The sequence below is a fragment of the Cariama cristata genome, unplaced genomic scaffold (genome assembly GCF_000690535.1).
Source record: "Cariama cristata isolate BGI_N322 unplaced genomic scaffold, ASM69053v1 scaffold14353, whole genome shotgun sequence".
NCBI lineage: Eukaryota > Metazoa > Chordata > Aves > Cariamiformes > Cariamidae > Cariama > Cariama cristata.
The window spans coordinates 5958-29972 of record NW_009606758.1 but is presented as its reverse complement, the minus strand read 5'-3'; the positions used below and the strand labels follow the sequence as shown (position 1 = coordinate 29972).

The 24015-nt window shown below is 37.9% G+C and overlaps 1 protein-coding gene across 1 annotated transcript in view; it reads left to right on the top strand.

The window, feature by feature from the left end:
- Nucleotides 1-24015, top strand: part of LOC104158758 (semaphorin-5A-like) — a gene marked incomplete at both ends in the record, with an annotated part of 57587 nt that overhangs the window by 30833 nt on the left and 2739 nt on the right. The window contains 3 exons of the mRNA XM_009696487.1: nucleotides 9413-9530; nucleotides 14951-15132; nucleotides 17655-17798. Of these exons, the coding sequence (XP_009694789.1) occupies nucleotides 9413-9530; nucleotides 14951-15132; nucleotides 17655-17798 (444 nt within the window). The remainder of the gene's footprint in view (nucleotides 1-9412; nucleotides 9531-14950; nucleotides 15133-17654; nucleotides 17799-24015) is intronic.

Sequence of the window (24015 nt, the reverse complement as noted above, 5' to 3'; positions counted from 1 at the left end):
CCAGGTTGGACGGGGCTTTGAGCAACCTGTTCTAGTGGAAGGTGTCCCTGCCCATGGCATGAGGGTTGGAGCTAGATGATCTTTAAAGTTCTCTCCAACCAAACCATTCTATGATTCCATGATGTTTTCACAGATAATTAACTTCTTAAAAGATGGGAAGTGGAAGAGAGGAATAAATGCTCAGTTTTCGCAATGGAGGGTGTCCATGGTCTGTGCTGGGGCCTATGTAGTTAAATATATTCGACAGCATGGGTAGTACTGTAGTATCTAAAATGCCAGCTACTTTTAGGAAAACACTCTGAAGGGGGTATTGCAAACCACTCTATGATTGTATGTAAATAGTTTGAGACATGTGAGTTCTTACAAACAGTTCTCCAAAAAGCCCTGGCATCTTCATGCTCCAGGAGGAAGTAGCAGAGCAGTTACCTTAGTTCAGCTCTCCTTGGGGAAAATCCTTAAGATTTGACCAAGTTATTATCACCTGGGTATTGCAATTCACACGTTTATCAAAATTTTACAGAAGACCAACATGATTCACTGGAGCTACTATTTTCACTATGAATTCTCCAGCTCTTTGTACTCCTTCAGAGTTCAGTAGGCCAAGCATAAAGCACAACTGACTTTTGTATACCTGCTAATTAACTATAAAGTGAGATAAATAGAATGATTATCCTGAGAAGATAACTATTAAACTCTCTAAAGTTGCAGTGTTTGCTATTTACTTTGAAGACTCTATGCATCTGTAATAAGGAAGAAGATCTGTAGCAGGGAGGTAAAGACTATGTCCCCTGAAACAGAGAACCAGTTAGCTTTCTTTTATTAGCAGCTGTAGGCTTCAAAAGCAACCTTGGATGGCAGTGATTTCTTTGAGGCAAATTTGTTGATATTATAATTTGTACTGGAGTTTTCAGTGCATCAGTTCTGAAAGTAGGGGCGATGAAAGGTTGTATCAGCCCAATGTTCTGCAAAATCTTACCAAGCAAGGGTCAAGAATTGGCATTTCTGGTGGAAGATATGTTTCACACACTTAGAAGGCTTTAAAACTAATCTTACTATGATGTTATGTCTAAGTAAAGAAGTAGTGCCATCTGCTAAAAGCTGTATAAATAATGACTTCTCTGGTGTAAAAAAAAGAACATCTGGAAATTTTTGAGTATTGTTTTTTACATTATACACTTAAAATATTAATGGATCACAAGATTGTTTTGCTAAGTAATGTTATTGTAGCTATTCAACTGTAACTTTTCTCTCTGTACTCCATCATTTTTATTTTGGCTTCTTTGTTAACCATCAGCTAAGCAATCTGTACATACACAGAAGATAACTACAGCAGCACAGTACTAAAAAGGGTACTGGATCAACTAACATAAGAAAACAATTATTCTAAATTTGATTATGCTTTATTTCATTCCTAGAACTCCAGTAAGATGACTGGATTAAGTATTTCAGCCACTGTTGCATTCCTTTATTTTGCCTTAGCTATAGATGTTGCTTCCTCAGAAGTACTCCCACACGCAGTGTGAACCTCTTTTCCTGGTAGTAAAACACTGCTGTCATTACATAGTGGAATAATTATTCCTATATACTATTATACAAGTTAACAACAAGTACTGTGGTCTAAATTGTTACTAGGTGCTAATGTATCCAGAAGAGCTTGCCAATACATGGAATTGAAATTGGTATTTTGAAGTAATCATTCCAGAATAGTTGTTTTTGGATATCCAGGTGGATTCCCTTATTTCAAAATATGCAAACCTTGTTCCAGTTTAAATTAGAGAAACACAATGCTGTGTTAGAATGTCAGAACCACAGGAGGACTGATCTGAACTAGTGATTCCAGAGTAATATTACAGAATCAGGATACTCATAAATTTCCCGGACTGGGATAAACCACAATCCTGGCTGCAAGACTAGATTGTAAGCACATTTAAAAAATGGGAAGTCTTTTTTTAGGTATTAGATACACTGCAAAATTATCTTCAATTGCTGTAAACTGAGAACACTAGTAAAGACAGCAGAAAGTTTTCCTCACTCAAAAGAGGTAGAATATTAGTCCCATACTGGGGAGGGAATCAATTCAAGCTCCACACATCTGATGTTGACCTGTATTTCTTTCTTCCTCTGTGAAGACCAAGGTTTTTGCAGAAAGTGTCTTTGTCTATCTGGCCCACAAAATGCATCAGAGACAAACTGTGCATTTGCATTTTGCTGCACCTGAAATATTTGGTCACAACTCTTTAAAGTGTGTGATCTATGCATGTATGCATTGTATTGTAAGCACACATTTTTGGCAAACAAGAAGGAATTTTGATAAACAGGTAGAATTTTATAGCCTGCTCCCAATGTATTTCTCGAAGTAGCCTTATGAGGAAAAGGAAAATGTCTTTTCCTTTTAGTTTGCAAAGTTGTAAGAAAACCAGATGGACTTGCCTACATATTTGCAATTCAGATTTTATTAGTAGGGTATTTTTTTAAACAAAGAAGTGAGCTAAGAAATAAAAATTTAAAACAGGCATGTGGTTTTCATATGTCATGATGTAATTCATTTCTTTGCTTTAGAAAATACCCAAAGTTTGAGAAATTTAAGTTCAGTGTATTTACTGTTAAGTTTCTCTTGAAAATCACCTGACACATTTAAAGCAACTCACTTTCCAAGACATCATTTCAGTAGCCCTTTGATATTTGGCAAGTGTATTCTCTGGAAACAGAAGTTCAAGGGACTAGTTGGTAAAAAGAAATTGGGAGAATAAAGGCAAATCTGGAAGATTTTTTATTTTAAAATAATATAATGTGTAACATACTGGACGGCTACTCTGTCAGGCCAGCACATACCCTATGCATCTCAGCTTACAGTGCTAGGTGTTATACTCTGGTTGTTTTCTCATGAGAATTATTTGCAGCTCTCTTAACATTCTATAATCTTTTTGTGGACATTTTTGTTTATTTGAAATTTTACAGAAAATTAATATCCAAGTTTGGAGTCCACTATTGACCTGAATGTATGAGAGAGAGAGAGAATATTCTTGATGCAACAATGTGGACTGTGGGCAGGATTACAGGACAGGAATTCGGATGCCCTCAAAATGTTGGGATACCTACTATCTAGTTAGTACTTTTAAGGAGTCAAGTTGTATGTCCTAAATCTGGGCCTGCTATCTTTATAATAATTCATATTCTAGTATAAAGTTAACCTGAACATTTAAGTTCAAAAGAACCTAGGTTACAGCTGACTAAAAGGATACGGCAGTCATATACCCTGTTTACATTTATATCAGCTAAAGATGCTCAGGACTTTTAAAGACATGAAGATGCCTTATGGAAGCAAACATGGCCAGCCTGGACAATCACTGTTATCGCTGTTGTGGTCTAGCAAGACATAAAGTTGTGGGAAAATCCCCAAATCTATTTGTAGGGATTGATTCACGGACTCTGGCGCAGGTAAAACCAAAGACCTTTATTGTTTACAAGTTTGTGCTTATATAGATTCACTAGCTGTCCACGCGCTCTAGTTTGTTCATGGATTGGTTGACCCCTGCTGTCCACGCACCGCGACTAAGCTTTTAATTGGTGCTGTTAATCAAGACACGCGTCTTCTAGTTTGGGTCTCACAGCTGTTCTTCGAAACATTTTTATCTTCAACTCCCTTTCTGCGCTTGCTTTATTACTTGCTTTCTCAGTCTATTTCCTTCAAGGCTATGCTGTTCAAGGTCGCTCGCAACACTCCCTGTGAATCCCACATCTGTTGCTCTTAGGTTGCCTTGCCACTTAGGTAGCTCAGATTTTCAGAGCCTATTTGCAGACCACAGATTTGCAGGCTCTAGTTTCAGCCCATCAAAAGAGCTTTGAAAACCCTAGCTGCACCCTAGGTGGTCCCAGCATTTCCAGGTTCCTACCTCTTAATCAGAGGGCTGGAAGCTCTGTCTTGGCTGATTGACATGGACAGGGACCTCAGATCCTGTTATTTCTTTACAATGAATTGCAAGCCTACATTCTCTTGTAGAAAGCGTTCTTTCAAATTTGTTCCAAGTAGAGCCACTTGGAAGCACCGATGTTCAGAGAATTATGTGTTATAAACAGCTTTACTAAACAAATTATACATAAATTCCTGTTTCTGGCTTTGAAGAGAGGAGCTTGTAGATTCAAGGGTAGTAATATTAGTGCATGTTCCAAGATTGAATCGTACCTAGATGGATTTTGATAGTCTTATAGAAATTCAGGTAAGAGGAAGCAATAATAGTCCACACAGAGTGACTGAAATGATTAAAGGATTTTATTTTTCTTAACGGTAAAGGCAAGGGTTAAGCAGGATTCTGAATATTTGACACACATCTTAGTTTAAGGTCCTAGGACTTTATAAATTGTGTGCCTACCATTTATGTTCTTCTGCATCGTTCATCTTCTATTGTTAGATTCTCATTCTTCATTGCACACATATATATGTATATATCTACAAAAACAGTAGTAATGAAAACACTGAAAGGTATCTTTGTACGGAAGTCTAGTATCAGATTAATGTATTCATTCAGAAATGGATAGCACAGTACATTTGGAATATGAGACAGGCTTTTACCTTCACTTGTCTGTTCAAATATGCAGTGGGGAATCTCACTTCTGTGAAATAAGATGTGGTGACCCCAGTTCAGTTCCCAGTTTACAAAGTGTCCAGATCACAGTTGACAGTAATTAGAACTAGGTAGGCATGGCTATCTCAGTAGAAATGATCGCAAGGGTCAGGAAACTGAAATATTCTCTGTTCTTCAAAATATTGTGTATAGTAAAAGACAGAAAAATATTTTATTGAGCAGTCTTGGAAGATACACTTCTTATGTTTATACATTCTCTGAATAAAATGTTACAGCTCAAGAGGATACCTGATTAGTGCTTACAATGTATATTGATATGGGAATATATTCTTCCCCTGAAAGAAGATTTAAAAATGTCTTTGACATCAATCGTATCAGGATATAGCTTTTAATCTTAAATTTTTTTGTTCTTTGGAGCACACATAATGAATTCTTTTTAGTCTAAAACTGTGTGGGGTTTTTTATATATTTTGCTCTGAATGGTGTTCATTTCTGCTTCATTTTCTGTCTGAATAAATCATCTCAAATGTAATAGAAGTAGAGCAGTTTTGCTAGTCTGCTTGGTGATAATTATAAAATAGCTGAAGAAAATGACCTGCTATTGCTGGCTTGCTTTAGAGGAGGGTGACTTATGGTTCTGTTACTAGTCAGTCAAAATCCATTGTTTAAGTGTTGCATGACTGTCAGTAGACATACCGAACCATCGCAGCCAAATGAATGCCTTGCAAGAGAGATACTCCACTACCTATCATTTACATTTGGTAAAAAATGTGGAACAACAACGTAGAGGAAAATCAGAATCAATCAGTGGAAGCCAAAAGCTGTTTAATGTTTTAGTAGAGAGCACTGACTCGACAGGGTAAGTGACATCAAGAGTTTTAGAATGAACCTATTCACTTTTTATTCCCGAATTTCCTTCCTGCATAAAATTGCCAGTTTTAGCAGTACTGGGACAAATCATATGAAGTCTTAGAGATGTAGGCTGGTGCCTACTGGGAGTAACAGACAAAACATTATTTTTCATCTCTGGTGAAATTGATATGTAAGGTAGACTTCCAGAGACAAGATGGCTGATATATTATCCAGCTCTGCTACTTCCAGTGTCACTATCTGAAAGGGCCCTGTCAACCGAAAGACCTAATACTAATTTTAAAATTTATGTAATTTTTCAAAAGTAGCATCTAAAATGGCTTTAATTTAGACAGAGATTTGGGAGAAGAAAGAGTGGGTGGTAGTATCTAATTTTCGACTTTCCTTACTTACATGAATTTGACATCCATTTTGTACAATTTATTTTGTTATTTCATGTATACACTGAAGCTGTTCCTCTTACTACTGTCTCTTGGGAGAGAGGTTCATTAAAAAAGAGTTAAAACAATATGAAATTTTCATTGACGGAGGACAGTAAGGACACATAATTGTGAGTTAATATTAGTCCCTTGAAATTTCACATTTCAGATAGAAGTTCTGATATTTTCATACTTGTAAGTTTTATTCTATCCTCATTTTCTATGTGTAAACTTATTTTGTTATCTGGGTTTTTTTTTTCTAATCTAGGCATAGCAGATCAAAATAATTAACTGCTGTTATTCACACATGAAATTATCCCTCAAAGGAAAGAAAATGGTTTTAAAAGGTGACATAATTAAGCAAATACAGATAAAAAATTTATTGGTCTATTACCTCTCTTCTTCCTCTCATTTAAAAGAAAATATATCCACTTTTCAGAGATATTGGTCATCTAAGCAAGTGATCTAAAAGAAAGAAATAAGAAACCCCTCTGAGAAGTGAGGCAGGGAGGAGAACAGAAAAGGACTGTTGTGCCAATACCTGAGAACAGGGCAACTATTTAAGCCAGGTCCTACTTCATTTCATTAATATATCTGGCATGGTGAAACAGAAGGAGAGTTATGATGCTGAACTACACTTCTGTGGTATGATTCTTCTGTCTGAATATAAAATTTCAAAAATTAAACTTTTTACAAAATGAGACTTAGATGTAATAATGACTGGAACAATTAATTAGAACATCATAAAAAAAAAGAGTAAAACTAGAGTTTCTCATGTGAGGAATACTTCTCAGACAAAATTTCCTGTTGCTTTGTTTGGAATAGTTCATATATTTCCAGGATTAACTTATGTATTGTAGTGCAAAGAAAAAAAAATATATTGAAGACTGTTAATGTCTCTCATTTTTGGAGGAAGTTCTTCACATTTAGCCTCTTGTCATCTACATGAGGTTAGCTGAGTTATTGACTTCTTAAAATCATAGTTTCATGTGCTCATTGGACCTTCTTAACTAAATTCTGAAAAGATTGACCTTATTTTATCTTGTTGCAGTGCTCTCCAAACCTGGTCACTTACTGAAATGACCATGTTTAGTGCCCACAGAGTGAATGAATATGCTTTGTCCCAGCAGTGCAAGGACTTTTCAGCATTTTTTTAACTTTATTTCTACCATGACAGTAGGATCTGTTCTGATACCAGAAAGTTATATGAATGGTCAAAATATGCTTTTAGCACCCTACTTATAACTTCTAAGTGACTTGTAATGAAAGGTGCAAGCCATTTTGATTTGCCTGAGTGGAAAGTAATGTGGAAACAAAAGCAAAAGAGGAAATGGGATCTAAGAGCGGAGTGGGAGAAAGATCAGCTTACTTCCAGGAAAGAGGGTATGTGGTTCTAAGTGAAAGGATAGTGACTTATAAAATATTTTATTTTTTAATAAAAAATGTCTAAAGCATAATAACTGCATTAAAAATAGTAACACTTAACATAAAGGAATAGTGAAGTTGGAAAAGTGAAAGTTTCTACTTTGAGAAATAGCCCAGCTAATGTTGGCAATTGTACATTATGTCAGCTTTTAATTTTGTTGTTTTTTTGTTTTTTTTTTTTGTTTTTTTGTTTCCATAAAACATGTGCTTTATCAGAGATAGTCTCAAGGAGAACACGTGTCTTGCAAACACTGGAAGACCAAGACACTTAAAACTTTCTGTAATTTGCATTAATCGTCCTCCTCACTTTCCAGATAGTTAAATGGAAACATGTGCAGCCTGAGTTACAAAAATGCTAAGTGCTCACAGCTGCAAGAGCCATCAGTGGGAACTCTCTTCTGAACACTGAATCCCCTAAACCAAAAGCTTTAGCTTTGAACTAGCAGCCTAATTAGGGGTGTCTAGGGAGTTTTGGCTATTATGTCTCTTACTCTGTGCCCAATTTGCAGATGGGAACTATCCTTCCACATAGTACTGGCAATCCACATTGCAAAGTGTACTGTAGAAACTAATTCTTTGAAATTTATAAGCAATAAGGATCCTCTGTGATGGTACCATGGAGTAGCATACTAGGGGATTAGTAAATCTGCCTTTTGTCTGATGTTAGTGTGGAACTACATGAGGAATGCCAGAGATACATAGAAATATGAATAAAATGAATAAAACACAGGATTTGTGAGGACAGAATCACAGAAGGCTTGAGGTTGGCAGGGACCTCTGGAGGTCAGCTGATCCAACCTCCTGCTCAAGCAGAGTCACCTGGAGCCAGTTGCCCAGGACTATGTCCAGATGGCTTTGAAATATCTCCAAGGAAGGAGACTTCGGAATCTCTGTGGGTAACCTGTGCTAGTGCTCAGTCACCCTCACAGTAAGAAAGTGTGTCCTGATGTTCAGATGAAACTTCCTGTGTTTCAATTTGTGCCTGTCACCTCTTGTCCTGTCACTGGGCACCATTGAAAAGAGCCTGGCTCCCTCTTTGCACCCTCCCTTCAGGTATTTTTACATATTGATGAGATCCTCTCTGAGCCTTCTGTTCTCCAGGCTGAACAGTCTCAGCTCTATCAACCTCTCCTCTCCACTTCCTTCATCATCTTGGTGGTCCTTCACTGGACAGATGTGATGGGGACAGACAACTAAAGAGAGAATGATAATGCCCATGGATTTGGGTTGAATGAGAATGATCAGTCTAGCTTTTTTTATAATCTAGACAAAATATTTGTATTTATTATTTTTATGTGTAACTTACAAGTGTTAAAACAATTATATTATGCTTCACTATGATAGGACTTCCACTTCCTTTCTCATGTATCTTTAGCTATGAAGCTGCAGACCTATTGCCTGGATTGTTAATGCTTGACCTACCAGTAGCAGGAGAAAACTGCCATTTAATAGGGAAAAAGAAATTCTGGTTTTCTACAGTGGGTCTTTCAGAGTCTGTAGGAAGCTGGACTACCATCCTTCTCTCTGACCTTTTTTCTTCCTCATGTGCCACTAGGAGGGAGTGTCTAGGGCAGCATGTGACATGTAAGAGGTGTGATGACAGCTACCAGCACCCGTTTGAACTTACTTCCAGGGATTCTGTAGCAGTGCAGAAAACAAATCAGAGGGTTTTCTAATTAATTTTCAAAGAGTAGACATTGTCATCTGATTTCTGACAAAGATGATTACTGTAATTCCAAAAGTGATAGAAAAGACCAATAACTGTAACTCCTGAAATATTCTTTATTTGGAGCAGACAACATATGCTTCCTATGAATTACTGTAATTCTCTGGTAATTAAGTACAATAATCAGTCTTGACAACATACCGTGCATGCAGCCAGAAATGTGCATGCAGTCAGACATGCACTTAAAAGAAATCCTAGCTTTGTGTAAGCATTGAAATTCATTTTTCTTCTGTTTTGCCATTTCATCTGTGCCATACCACAACAGGTAAATTTCACTATCTGTTTTAGGCCTATGAAATATGAAGAGATGCCACATAGTTGTTTGAAGATCTTTGGCCAGTACATATGAAGATAAATGTTCATGTTTTCTGACTGGTTTTCATTCACAGTGCATGCATTGGATCCCAAGACCCTTACTGTGGCTGGGACATGGTGATGAAGAAATGCACAACGCTGGAGGAAAGTCTGAGCATGAGTCAGTGGGAGCAAAGCATTACTGTGTGTCCAGTAAGTCAAAGTACATTCATTTATCTCTTTTGATTCCATGTGAATTTCATGAAAATGAGCTGGCATAGGTTGTTTTCAAGCTCAGAAAACTCTGTTTAATGCCATTTTCCTCTGGCCTTCCCATCAGATTTTAACAGGATATTTAGTTTCTTTTCTATTTCTTATCAAACTACTTCTATAGTATGAGCAAATTATTTATAGTACCTTCAAAGGGTAGTTGTTTTTTACCTGTAATGTCTGTGTTGCCACCTTGAAAGCAAATGTTCACTAAGATTAGAGATATTTGACATGTTTTTCTCTGCAGGATTTTTTCTGTTTTGTACTTTGAAAAAATTTAATCACTAGTGGTATAATCTTTTCTTTTAGTATCATTATTGCTAATATAAAAGGGCATATAACATCTTTCAAATTCCGTAATTGGCAGGTTGAATTGTATGAGTTAAGTCTCACCCACATAAATGACAGCAGTCATAATTATAATAAACTTATTAATGTTTACAGTGGCTTAACACTTCTCTAAAACTATTTTGAATAAATCTAATATAATAAAAAAACAACAAAAAGTTGATTTATATCTCTGTTTTTTAGTGTGGTTCCAGTGTTCTTTTAATATTGATTCTTTTCCCCCACTCCACAGAGCACAAAAAGGGGGTTAAGAAGGATCTTCCTTGTGCTACTAAGCTCTTTCCTTTGCAGACTCATGCTACTTTGTCTTTGCCTTCTACCCATGAAGAGGGACCCTTTCCAACTCAGTTCTGCTTTCATTACTAACAAGGTCTTCTTGAACTTGTCCCCACTCACCACTGGAGCGCATGCATCTATGAATTTGTGCTCATACAACATCCATATTTTATTCTCCATGCATTTAACAAGCTCCTTTTAACATCTTACTGACACTGCTCTCTCTTAAGCTGGGCTTTTAGTGAACTTGAGATGTGCAAAATTAGTTTGACATCAAATAGTAACTTTTTAACAATATATTGTCTTGTCCTTTGCATCCATGGTCTCACACAGTGGCCTAATAAAAAAGGCTTGCATTGGATTCATCTGCATTAGCATTTTAGCTCAAATCAGGAGCAAATATGAGGCGAGTACTCTGATTTTTACCATCTACTATTCTTTGGTTCACAACACAAAGCAGTCTTGAAGCACACAAACCACATTACTTTCAGATGAAATTAAACCAAAAATATGCTCCAGCTACCACTAGGCATTTGATCCATGGCCAGAGTGAGTCCAAAGCAAAGCCCATGAAATACATATAGTGTACGTGTCAAGTCTTCAACACCATCTGTTTTATTTTCCAGATTTGCAGTTTACGTGCCTACCGCTTGCTAATGTAGACATAGCCATTGTCTCACAAAGTCTGGATTCAGTCACTAGTGCAGTCCTTGCCTCCCTGATTGGCAAGTAATTAGATGTACTGTACAGTATATTCATTTGCAATTACATGGTAATCCCATGGGCTAAATGTGGTTGTTGGAGAGTTTGCTGGTGGCCTAGTTGGGTTGCTGTATTAGGAAGGATTACTGAAATGGGTTGGTTAGTCGATATTTGCCTGACCCATCTGCTTATTGCTTAGTCTTTGAATTCTGGCATTAGCCCTCATTTTCTTTCATAGATAAAAAACATGAGGCCAAGAGGGGGTGAAGGGGAGGGAGGAGTGGTTTAGAAAGCAGAATTCATTTCTGTTCCATTCAACTGGAAAAACAATTATTTAGTATCTATTCTATGACAGTTGCACAGTCCAGTCAAAACAGGGGAGTACCAAAGGATTGCTCAGAAATTCAGCCTATCTCACAGCTGTGAGCCTTATACTGCATATCAGAGATGAAAAGATTTAGTGAGCCTCCAAAGAAATTTTGGAGTTGAGCAGATTGAGACTGCATAATATAAGGAAAATTTTAGAATTAACTGTCTAAATTGAAAAGTGTGGGTTTACCACTCTACTGTCTTAAACCCCTGAACTCTAAGTAGCACGTTATTGGACAAATTTGAAAACTTCATAGAAACTTTCCTTTAAAGTAACACTGTATTCTGGCAAACTGCAATCGATTACAATTTTGCTTAGCGAAGCTTTCAAATATTTGTTTTTATAGCATTTTTATATGCTGTATTCACAGCATATATAAGCCAAGATGTAATGAATTTCATTTTGTAGGCAACTGAGCTATGTGCATCCTTGACATTTGCTATATACATTTATGATAATGTTGCAGGCAGAACATAACAGAATATTAGAAACCTTCTACTGTCCCTCTTTTGGTTCCAACTGGTTCCAATGTCTTAACTGTTAGCAAAACTACACTGATCTTTTTAACACTATAGAAAACTTTTCAGATTTCTTCCAGTTTCTTATAAACTCGGACTAGAGAGAGAGACAGGCCTGTTTATACACTAGTTTAACCCAAAATTAAAATTGTGACCAGTTGCAATTTACAAATTATTTCCTAGGGAATTATTCATGTACCTGAGTATTTATTGGCATATCATGATAGAGCAGAGAGGGGGCTAGAAGAGGTAGCTGAGCATCTGTGTTATGGTCTCTCTGAACTTGGAAGATAATTTGTGACAAAAGTGGTTATTTGGTTATCTTGCTTTGCTTTAGTTCTCAAGCTGTTTTTTTAGGTTATTGTTTCAGTTGGCATGAGTACACCAATTGTGCATGAATGTATGTGGTAATTAACGCCATGGTACATATATGTACTTTGAGCTTCTTCCAGTTGGTTAGATATCCCTATTATTCATCCAATATTTTTTATAGTAATGAAGATTCATTATTTTGCCAAAATATTTTCCAGTGGGACCTCTTACAATCCATCACTTAAAAATACGCTGGCATTATCAAAAAACTTTTATAAGTAAAGTAAAAATAATTTTTTAAAAAATTGTTGTTTTTTTTTACATAAACTATGCAAAATGAAATGGCTATTTTTTACAGCTGCATGCAGGGAAAGACTGTAGTATGGGATCTTACCTGAATTCATTAGCAGCTTCAGGAAATACTCGAGAGCCACTGAATTCTACACAGAGTAATCTCAAACCAAAGAGCTCATGGCATATTTAAGGACTGGGTCACTGAAGATGGGACCTTGACTCAGGGTGCAGAGGCACAAACCAGGAAGACCAGATGGGTGAAGAGAGGCTCAAGACAAAGAAGACTGATATTTGGAGGACATTAGGAAGGAAGAAGGGACAAGAGGTATCTGCAGAAGGGAAAGGGTGACAAAAACAGGGTGGTATAGAGGGAAAGCAGAGTGTAGCTGTGCCAGGAAAGTACAGCCATAATGTCTGATTGTCATTTTCCCCTTGAGGTGTGTCAGATGCTGAAAGGTTAATGGGCATAGGTTCTGGTGAGCATTAAAAGGGCCCCTCATCAATACGTTTTAATTTCCTGTAGTCCTATGGTGAAATTGTTTGGTGTCACTTGTGAAAGGGAGATATTCACGGAGAGACAGAGCAGGTGAGTCATGGGGAACAGCAGAGACTGCAGTGGGATGATCTATACAGGAGTAGGGGGAAAAAAATCAAAGAAGAGAAACCTACCATCAGGATGTCCTTCTGAGCTCAAGCTTTCAGCTAAGTTTTATGAATACTTTCCCTGCCACTTGATATAAATTATGGTAACCATAGACAACTGTAGCTTTAGTTTATAATTGTAGGTGCAACAATGAAGATGCTTTGGTGCAGCATAGAAATAGAAAGCAGTAAAGACATTTTCCCATCTCTGACATTAATTAGATTGGAGACATATCATTGCTAGTTTATGGACTATGTATTTGTTAGACCAGCAGTGTAAGAGAGAATGGATTTACTTGTCACTTAAGAAGTATTTCCTGTTGTCTTATGAAAAACAACAGAGTATATTCTGCATGAGCAAACGTCAAGGAGTTATTTTCAATAAACAGCTGTCAGCAGAATTTTGAAATTATGAATTACGTTTATGTCAGTTGTAGCTGGCAGAACATACACATAGTTGTTCTGTGGAGAAGCCATATCTGTGAAAAATAAATCATGAGAAATGTAATTAACAGTTCAATTATGGAACCATTATTACCACAGTGGAAAGAATCAACCAGCACTCAATATGGCAGTGGCAACGTGTCTTGTTCTGTAATCAAATCTCTTGTATCTTCAAATTATTGGTGAAATGTATATTTCCCTCACCACTGTTAAAATGAAACAATACTAAAAATAGCAAAGGGAGACACCATTTCAGATCATTCATGACAATCTACAACTGTAGTTCCTGTTTCAATATATAAGCAAATGTTAGTGTTATGTTCTTACACATTTGATAAAATATGCATGACTACAACTGATACATATTTATTTTTAAGAGTAACTTTAAACCCTATTTAGCCTGCACTTGTTAGTACTGTTATTTTGACTGAAAATTAAAATGTGACAATCAGAAGACAAATCCTTTAGCATTTAAGTGAAAAAGTGGCCATCATTTCCATTTATGAGTAGAGATTTGTCAAGATTAACACCTTGCTAAAAGAATTAATAATATGAAAGCCTGTCTTTTTTAAGAAAGCTGAATTCCCCGTGTCCAGCCTGATTTTCTTTAGAATTTCCAGTAACCATGCAGGCTGCTGCAATTTCTATTAGCATATTTTGTTTCAGCTGGACAGTAAAGATTTCTTGTTAACGTGTTATGGCTGCATGACGGAAACATTCCAGTCAAGGTGAGAATGGTCTGACCCTTCCAGCCAAAGGTGTTGAGAATCGACTTCAGTGGAAGCAAACTGTCTCATCATGTAGGATTAGGTGCTGCTTTTGAAGATGTTTTTAGGATTTATACATATAATTACATCTAATGTGTAGTGTGTGTCATATTTAAACCCACATTTCACTTCTATGAAACAGTACTGTATGATATGTTCTTCAAAAAACTGCTGTCAAAAAAAAGACACTCATGATGGAGATTTGAGTTTGATTCATCCAGTTTTGTTACCCTGGACTATTATCCTCTGCTGCCTCTTCCTTTTGGTCTAGATTTGGGTTTCCACAAGCATTCTTGCACATGCTGATTTACAGTCAGTATCCAGGTTCCTAATTACAGGTAAATTTTAGGAAATAAGGAATACTGTCATCAGAAGATAATCTAGAAAGTGAAACTATGCTTTTTATTAAATCACTGTAGGCAAGCATGGTTGTGAAAGGTAATGGTTAGTTGTGATTATTGTTATTGCTATAGTGGTGGTATCTGATGGCTCAGATAGGTTGGAGGTGGTGGGAATTACGCAGCTACAAAAATTATAAGGGAAGCTTGCTGTCTGGAAGGTATACCTCTCCAGTGGAGGCTTTTATTGTCGCTGGCTGAAGGCCGTATATCCATGTACTGTGGAATTAAACAGGTTGTATGCAGGAACTGTCAGGCTTCAGGTAACCCTTACTGTTGTGTTTGTTTTTAGATGAGGAATCTGACAGTGGATGGGCATTTTGGAACATGGTCACAGTGGAAACCTTGCACCCACACTGATGGTGCCAGTGTTGGCTCCTGCCTCTGCAGGACACGTGTGTGTGACAGTCCTGCTCCTCAGTGTGGAGGCTGGCTGTGCGAAGGACCAACCATGGAGATTGCCAACTGTTCCAGGTACACAAAACAATTTCAGGTTCTGTCATTTATGGTTTAAAAGTTTTTAACTTAATCAGAATAGAACCTACCCTTTGAAATCTCATCTGCAATCCGCTGATCCTGTTCTGTGCCTCTGAAACAGCTCATAAAAATGGCCACAGCAAATGAGACATTAGAAAGCATCTGTCAGACTTTGTGGAAAGAGAATGAGCCAGATGACAAATAGTGATTTCAAATGCTTTGTACCAAATAATTTTGTCCTTAGCTAATTTTAACAAAAGCTCAGAAAGAAAAATTCAATGTTAGGTAATATCCAAAGTATGATACTTTTTCTCAGTTCCGTAAGTTGTAAAACTTTTTTTTCTGTAATTCAGAACTGTTAACTTTTTTGGAGATCTCACGTCACCATTGTATTCCCCCATTGTGCCTTGGGAAAAATGTTTTTGTTATATATTTTGGTTGTATCACAACATCTGGATCTATTACCACTCTGTATGCCACTCTTCAGATGCTCTTCTGTCTTCCTCAGGCACATAACCACTCCCAGAAAAATTAGGGAGACCGGATCGTTTCAAAGAGACTCAGAACACTGCATATTCTGAACTCAGCTAGGAGTTCATGTGTAAAACATTATACATACTTTAATTGCAAGATGAAACTTATGTACTGCTGCATTCTGCTTATTTTCAGTGATTCTTTCTGCTTTTTGTCTCTGCTTTTTTTAAACATCAGAAGCACATCATGGTAGTGAATAAAACTGATTTTCCTTCTACACAGGATAACTGCAAGCTCTGTAAGTGGAAATAGTCCATTTTAGGGAAATTATTAAGAACATAACAGTATAGTGTACAATATCAGATCAGAAGAACAATAGGAAATGTAAGCATGCTGTGAGATACTGAACAATCAAACAGCTATTGGCTCTCAGGTTTAGAAGGGAATTTATAACATGATTTGGGACTTGTTTCACGTACTACCATTGGCCATATCACACTACTATTTTACCATCTTACTTCTGTTAACACTGCTAAATTAGTAACCGATTCCCAGAATTCATGGATGTCCAGACATTTTGTTTGTTTTACTACGTAAGTCAGACATTGCACTGACAGAGATCTTATTTTTTTTTCTGTGTTACCAGTGATAGCTGATTATTTTTTTCAAAAGTTTTTTCTCTGTGTTATCAACTCTTACATCCCTTGTAATAAGAAGACATCAAGATGAGTGAAAATTAAATTGGTAATATTTGTGATAAATTACTTGAATAATCTTATGTCATTTTTATTACTGGGTTTAGTTAGTTTTCATCATTAAAAAAAGTTATTTCAAAATCAGGTAAGGCACTATTTTAACTTTTGCTTTTATGATGAAACCTCAACAACGCATTATAGTTTATTTTTATTTTTATTTATTTCTCTTTGTCTTCTACCAATACAGAAACTGCAAGCTAGCCATCAAAAGGTTTTGGGAACTGCTGAAGTGCATCATTTTTTGCGTAGGACAGGATATGAAATTCCTTTTGAGATGTCTGGTTTAGTATATTTTTTCCTAGGGTAAATTGGAGAGAGACAGGAGTGTCCTTTCCAAAAGTTCACAAATGCAGGGTACAGCATGTGAATTCTGTTAGTTTTTTTGTTACATTACAAATAAAGTATTGGCACCTTATCAGAGTATCCTGTTGAAATTGCAAACTAATGCATTTTGACACTTACTTATTACTCTTTTTCCTTTAGAATCATAGGATCGTTTAGATTGGGAAAGACCATTAAGATCATTGAGTCCAACTGTTAACCTAACACTGCCAAGTCCACCAGTAAATGATGTCCCTAACATGGACATGGAAGGGAGTAAAAACAGTATTTTAACAAAATTTGCTAATCAAGTAAAACATGTACACATCTTTTAAATACCTCTAGGGATGGTGACTCCCGCCACTTCCCCAGGCAACCTGTTCCAATGCTTGACAACCCTTTCGGTGAAGAAATTTTTCCTAATATCCAGTCTAACCCTCCCCTGGCGCATCTGAGGCCATTTCCTCTTGTCCTATCACTTGTTACTTGGGAAAAGAGGCTGACACTCACCTCGCTACAGCCTCCTTTCAGGTAGTTGTAGAGAGCGATCAGGTCTCCCCTCAGCCTCCTTTTTCTCCAGGCTTTAATCACTTTCCTTTCAGAAGATATAGCAGAACTTGAAAAAAAGACCACAAATAATAAAAATTATCTTCAGAACTTTGATACATGGGTTTGCAGAGGAAGTTTACTCAGAATAAAGTGACCAAAAGCAACTAAATATCTTCGTATCTTTGTACCTTACTTCTTGTGTAATGGTATTATTTTAGCAGTTGCTGATTACAAAGCGTGGCATATGGAAGGATCAGAGCACCTTTATTTCAGTTTAGTATTCTTAAAGAAATGGAACACGATGCAGTATTAATGACTTCTACAGAAATATTAATGGGCCAGATTCTGCTGTCAGTCACACCTAATCAGCCATTCGCTATGTATAACAGATGACAGAGCCTGAGCTTTTTATTCTACCAGAAATGGAGGCTGGACACCATGGACTTCTTGGTCACCTTGTAGTACCACTTGTGGAATAGGCTTTCAAGTTCGTCAGCGTTCCTGCAGCAATCCAACCCCTCGACATGGAGGACGCGTCTGTGTGGGGCAGAATCGTGAGGAGAGGTGAGTTATCTTTTCTGTTTTAATTTCTTCTGCTCAGCTGTATTGCACAGGACATTTTCTCCTTTACCTGCCTTGTTTTTCTCTTCCCTTTCACTCTCTCTTTAACTCCACTGCTGCACAGTAGCAGTATTCCCATTAGCAAGGCTGTGGGTCTCCAGCGGCTCTTTCATCTTTCACTTAGCTTCATCTCTTCCGAACCAGCTGAGAGCTCCTGGTAGTACCAGAGAATTGTGCTGAATCAATGCACTGCTCTCCCTTGAGACCCTGAAAATTGATTCTCCTTGAAAATTGATTGCTGTGTGTTTGAATTGTAACTCACCCAGCCTCAAGACCTGGAATTCAGAGCAAAATATAGTAACCTCACCACATTGTGTTACTGATGCTGTGAGTTCGGTTTTTTCTGTCTTAAATGAATTAAACATCTATATAACATGAAGGGAAGTTTCAAGGGCTTTCTTTTATATTCAATAAATATAATACACCTTGAACTCAAATATCTTTTAGTATGGTTTCAGGGTTTTTTTTTCAATTGTTTGTATATATATTAAACCCTGAACAGATCAAGTCAGCTCAGATTTTTTTGATTTCACCATCTACTGCTTTGGCACTAGGCTGGGTGTTTTTTCACTAGTTCAAAATGTAAAGTTCAGGCCTCTGATTCCATTTTACAGGCACCCTAATGTTTCTAATGTGTGTGTTAGGAATTTTAACAGGAATTAATTATTTCTTTAAATAAAACTAGGATATATACAGATACACTGCAACTCTTCAGTGCATTATGTTGTTTCCTGAGGCATGCCAAAAAGCTAGCTAGCAGAAGACTGGTGTTGGTATAAGAATTTGGTGTACTGTAATCATCCATTCTGAGAGATGTATATGGATACATTTCCTCACAATATGCACTTGCAGCTTACTTCAGTGTTTCTGTATGGATGATTTAGTATCCTGTATTGGTGTTGGATGAAAACAAGATTCAGTGACCTTTATGATGACTTTGAGTAAGGGATTTAATTAAACACCAACTCTGGCATTTCTTCAGATTAAGAGATTCCATTGAAGGGAAGTTGCATCACACATTTATGTATTAACAGATCATCACAGACCTGGTGTTTCTAGCTCTAAATGTAAAGGATCCGTATCACAGGACATGTGAACACTTCTTGCTGTTTCAGAGCCATGAATATTTGTCATTTCATCACAGAGGAGAACATTTTGTTATTTTGTAAACTGATTTCTGAAAATAGGTTGCCCAACCAAAAAGCCAACACCACCAAATGTAGATTCTGTCTGCTGTTACATAGCTCTGTCCCAGCATGAGTAACAGTTATTGATTTCCTTGAACTGAGAGGTCAGTCCATGGCAGGACACAATGAGACTGAGTGTAGAAGAAGAGAGTTTAGTTTGGATAGATTTTTTTGGTGATGGACTACGAATGTTAGTAGTCGTTATTCATCTGAAGTTTAACATGGAATAAAAGTCCAATCAGGAGTTTCAGAGAAATACAGAAAACCATGAGAATTACTTCCATAATTATAGGAGAAAATGACCAGTGTTAAGACAATGGGTGCACTAAAAAAGCAGTTACAAAATGGAAAGTGATACTTACAATGAGTTGAAATATTAGCAGCCTAGAAGGATTGAATTTTGGTATGTAACAGTTCTGAAGGAACATCAGGCTTATGTTGCTTTGCCTTTGTAGCCAGCAGGTTACTTGTCCTTTCCTGCTTCATCCAGTTCAGCTGCAATCTGGGATGTATGTGCCTGTGAGTTTACTGCAGGATGCCTTTTTCTGTCATAGTTCCTCTGCCACTGTTTCCTACCTCTGTGAAACACCCTTCACTCTCACTGGCCCTGCACCTTCCTCTCACTCACTAGCTTGCTCACAGCTGACCTTCCTGCATCTACCCTGATTTTAAGTTATGCATGAAGTGTACTGATGCTTTTAATGTGTTTTTTTTTGTTTGGTTTTTTTTTTTTAAGTACTTTTAAAATTCATTTCCAGAAGGTGTGGTATGTTAGGAAGTTTTGTTGTACAATTTGTAAAGCAGCTAGAGGAATGAGGCATCAGTTATTTGCCAGGATTTTTCTCAGTGTCAGGCCAAGTGTTTGGATAAATCTTTTCAGAGCTGTAAAAAGCAGAGAGTCCTGGGAAACTTGCCAACGAGGGCCCATCCCACCACCCCCAAGAAGGGAGTGGGGCAAGCTTGGAGATTTTGGCCAGATCCAACCAAGACTCTAGATCACAAGTGATACCATGGTGATGAGGCAGGCTTGAGGGCCAGCTGGGAAGCCAAGCTGCAGGCCAGGGTTAGGATGAGGTTCAGTGGTCACCAGGCAGGTCTAATAGCACGAGGGCCAAGGCCAGAAGCCATCCACACGTTGAGGTCTAGACCAAGGGACTCCATGGTGGGCCAGGGACAAGGTCCAACACTTCTCCAACAGCACAGCTCAGGCAGAGGTTGAAGGTCCCTGGCAGAGCTTAAGCAGAGCTCCTGGGTCCATGGGTGTGGGTAGAGGTCTCAGGTGAGACTGGTTGGGGCCATTAGGGCTCTATGAGTGACCTCAGGGCTCTGGCAGCTTGTAGAGAGTTTTGAGCTGTGAGGGCAATGGAGTACCAGTATTTATGGTAATCCTGATTCACTGCTTCACTCCAGTACCACTGGAGTTACATATGCACCGAATGGAAACAATTCCTTTGAGAACTGGGCCTGATACGTGTAGGCATGCTGAGCAAGTATTCTACATGTACAGTAACTCCTAAGAAACTTTTACCTTGGTTTTGTATCCAGAGTACCAATAAGCAGCTTCTCAGATTTTCTCATTTAAATTAATTGATGCTTATAAATAGCCTAATATTTTACTTTCTTAATGGCCCAGCTGATATGTAAAATGAATATATGTGTAGTGTTAGTAAAAATTAGATGTGTGCGTTTGTCTTTATAAAAAGACATTAATTGTGTGCATTTGTCTTTATAAAAGTGTATATTCACATCAGCTTCACATGTTCAGGGGCATAAATACAGGATTCAGTTTCCACAGACAACATTGTGCCAAACTGAAACAGCTTTTCAGCAAACAGTGATTTCAGTAGAGGTTCAGTGCATAACTCCATAGAAAGTAGACACAGAAAAGGCAGCATATAGCCGAGGTAAACTCACCTGCAGATGTGAATGCATATTCAGTTTGAGAGTATTTGTTCCTGCGTTAAGAGCTAAATATCTGTCTAGGTTATGGGTTATGTTTGTTTTACCTCATGAAAGCCATGATCCTATCATGGCTAATGTATCAGGCAGCTCTGTGCTTGCTGGTCATTCCCTTGAAATCAGTGGCAATACTTACCAATTTAAAGTGTTGAAGATAGATTAAGTTGTTGCATGCTCTGCTGCTAAAGGGGTGTGAGGGCATGGAGAACAGTTGAGAGAGAGCAACAAAGACTCATATTTGCCTCGTAGAAATAGGTCAAACATGCAGCTGATGTACGTTTAGACAGAATATGGAGAGGTAGTAAAAATAGTATTTTAACAAAATTTGCTAATCAGATAAAATAATTTTGTAGTTAAGACTCCAAATGGAAGACATCCTGATGAATTTCTAAGGGGCTTAAAAATTTCTGGGTTTTCCCATATGAGAAATATTCACTGAAGCTACTGGAAAACTCTCCAGGTTTTAGTTTATAGACTCTATAGTATCCTGTCTCGACTTTTTCGTTGAGTGAAAATGTTTGTCCTCTCCTTTCTGTGGAAGATGCTGTGGATATAGGCTCATTAAGTCTACTGGTCTCTCTCCTATCTGTGCAGAAAGGAGGCACATTAGAATGAGAAGCCCTTGCTTTTACTGAGAGTAGTTATCTTTTATTACATAGGAGAAAAAGAAAGAAAAAAGCATGGCAAATCGGAAGTAGAAAAATAAATTGTCTGCAGATGAGGAGTAAACATTTGAAAGCCCTGAAATTTTGGGGTGTAGATAAAGATTAGAAGCAGTACATATTGTCACTTTTTTTTTTTTTTTTTTTTTTTGGTGCCAAATCCTCAGCAGGTTTTTAGAGCTTTTGGGCTTTTTTCCATGAGAAGGAAGAACTGCTGAGAGTCAAGTGCCTGCTCTGTGTAGCACTGCTTGTTTCTGAGCAGTGCGTACAAGCCCAGTCCCTTTCAGCAGGCTCTAGGCTTGCTTGTGCTTCCATAGCTGTCTTGTCTGCTGGGACGTGTGTCCTCCCATCCTCCTTGCTTTCTCTACTCCCTCCTCTTCTTCCACAGAAGCCCCTGGGAGCACATACCCCGGCCCTTGCCACATTCCACAGGCTCCTGGGTGGGGATTTCTGTCAATTCAGCAATCTCAATCCAGTAAGGCATGTTTGTGCGTCATGTGTCTGCCTTCCATTAAGGGAATCCAGCATTCCCATCAAGCTCAGTATAGTCTGTACTTCCCAGTAAGTCACCAGCTGGTAATCATGAGTACCCACCACATAACAATATATTGCATAGGAATGGGCAGACAGTGATGAATGTTAGTTTGTTTTTCTTAAACACATGCTAGTATAATATAATTCAAAATTAAGAACTATGTGTATAAATTAAATAGCATCTCTCTGTGGAATAACAAAGACACATTTGTAACAGTCATGCAGTTAACTTGTGGTACTTAGTGCTGCATGGCAACACTGAAATAAATTGATGTTTTAGTAAAGGTTGAGATCTTCCTAGGAACAAGAGTAGTAATTCCAGTTGAACTGGAATTGCCTGGAGTAAAAAATTAAAAATTGCTGTAGGAACTAGTGGTTGTGGACACAACTGGACAGAGGATGCTCTCCCTTCCCCCAGTATGACAATTCCTTTATTAGGGCATTTGAACTTGGATTCACTGCAAGGGGAAATGGGAAGGGTCACTGTACAAACCCCACATTTCTCTGGGCTGTTCTCTCTTCTGACCTCATTGAAGTTAGATTAGGGGAGAGGGCAGTGGTTTCACAGATTCAAGTTTCTCGCATTGCATGTTTTGTTGAATTACTGTGAAATGTTTGCCCTTTGGGTCCTGAGAACAAAATTAAGAGGGGAAGAAAGAGCAAAAGGGAAAAGGGTTACAGAGTGACTTGAAATGCAGCCAAGAGGAGATATAGTGAAACTTGGCTCAAAGCCTCGTGTTGTAGCACAGCTCTCAAAGATCAATTGCAGGGATGTCTCTAGCTGTGAAAACATACCTGGTGTTTTCAGAAGCTGGCTGGCTGAAATGAAAATAAGATTCTACTTGTATGATCTGTTTTTTTTCTTTCCCTGTTTTTTTTTTCTCGTGAAAAAAAAAAGAAAAATTGACACTCATTTCTGTTATTGACTTTTTAAAAAAAATTTTGCTAAATTGAAGTTAAGTAGCTTGCATAGACATTTTAGGGCTTTTTCAGTTTCGTCTTGTAGTTTCAACTGCATCTTCAAATAGTGTTGGTTAATAGAATTGCCAGCCTTTGAAGTGCTTACTATGTCAGTTGTTAGCTTTCTTTTCTGTCTTCCGCTTGAGTGAGAGAGCAGGTGATAGGGCACATTGACACTAAAAGAGGCACTGTATAGTGTCATGAGTCTCATCAAAGTGAGATTTGTCATGCTTAACTTCAGGTGTCCATGAATGTGAGTGCTTATGTGTGAGTCAGGTGTCTGAACTTCCATTACAGTCTGTAGAAATCTAGTCAATACAGGCTGTGGAGAACAGAATGATTTGTCTCATACCGTATAGTCCTAAATTTGATCAAATTAATCACTCTAGTCTCCATAGCTTGTATTGATAAAATTTCTATTGGCTGTAATGGGAACTTAAATGTTTGTCTCTGTCACCGTTTAAGGCTGGGCCGGCACTTACAGCGGGTGGCAGATGCTCTCTGTTAACCCCGTCCTTTACCAGAAGGGGAAGGAGAGGAGAAAAGGGAGAGAGACTGATGGATTGGAACTTAAAACAAACTTTAATAAAACAGTAACAGTGAAAAAACAGTATAGATAATATTAAAGCTAATACTACTAATAACAGAAATAGAAATATACAAAACTGATACTACTCTTCCCAATGATGACCACAGGACCGCGTGTCATGCCGCAGCAGCTCGCAGTGCTCACACGACAGGGCGGGCACCCGAACCTCACAGAACTTGGCTGCACAGCAGGCGGGAAACCGCATTGCGGGTTGCATGGTCAGGGTCGGAGGCAGGAGAGCGAGCAGGGTCCCACCAGGTTGTTGGCCC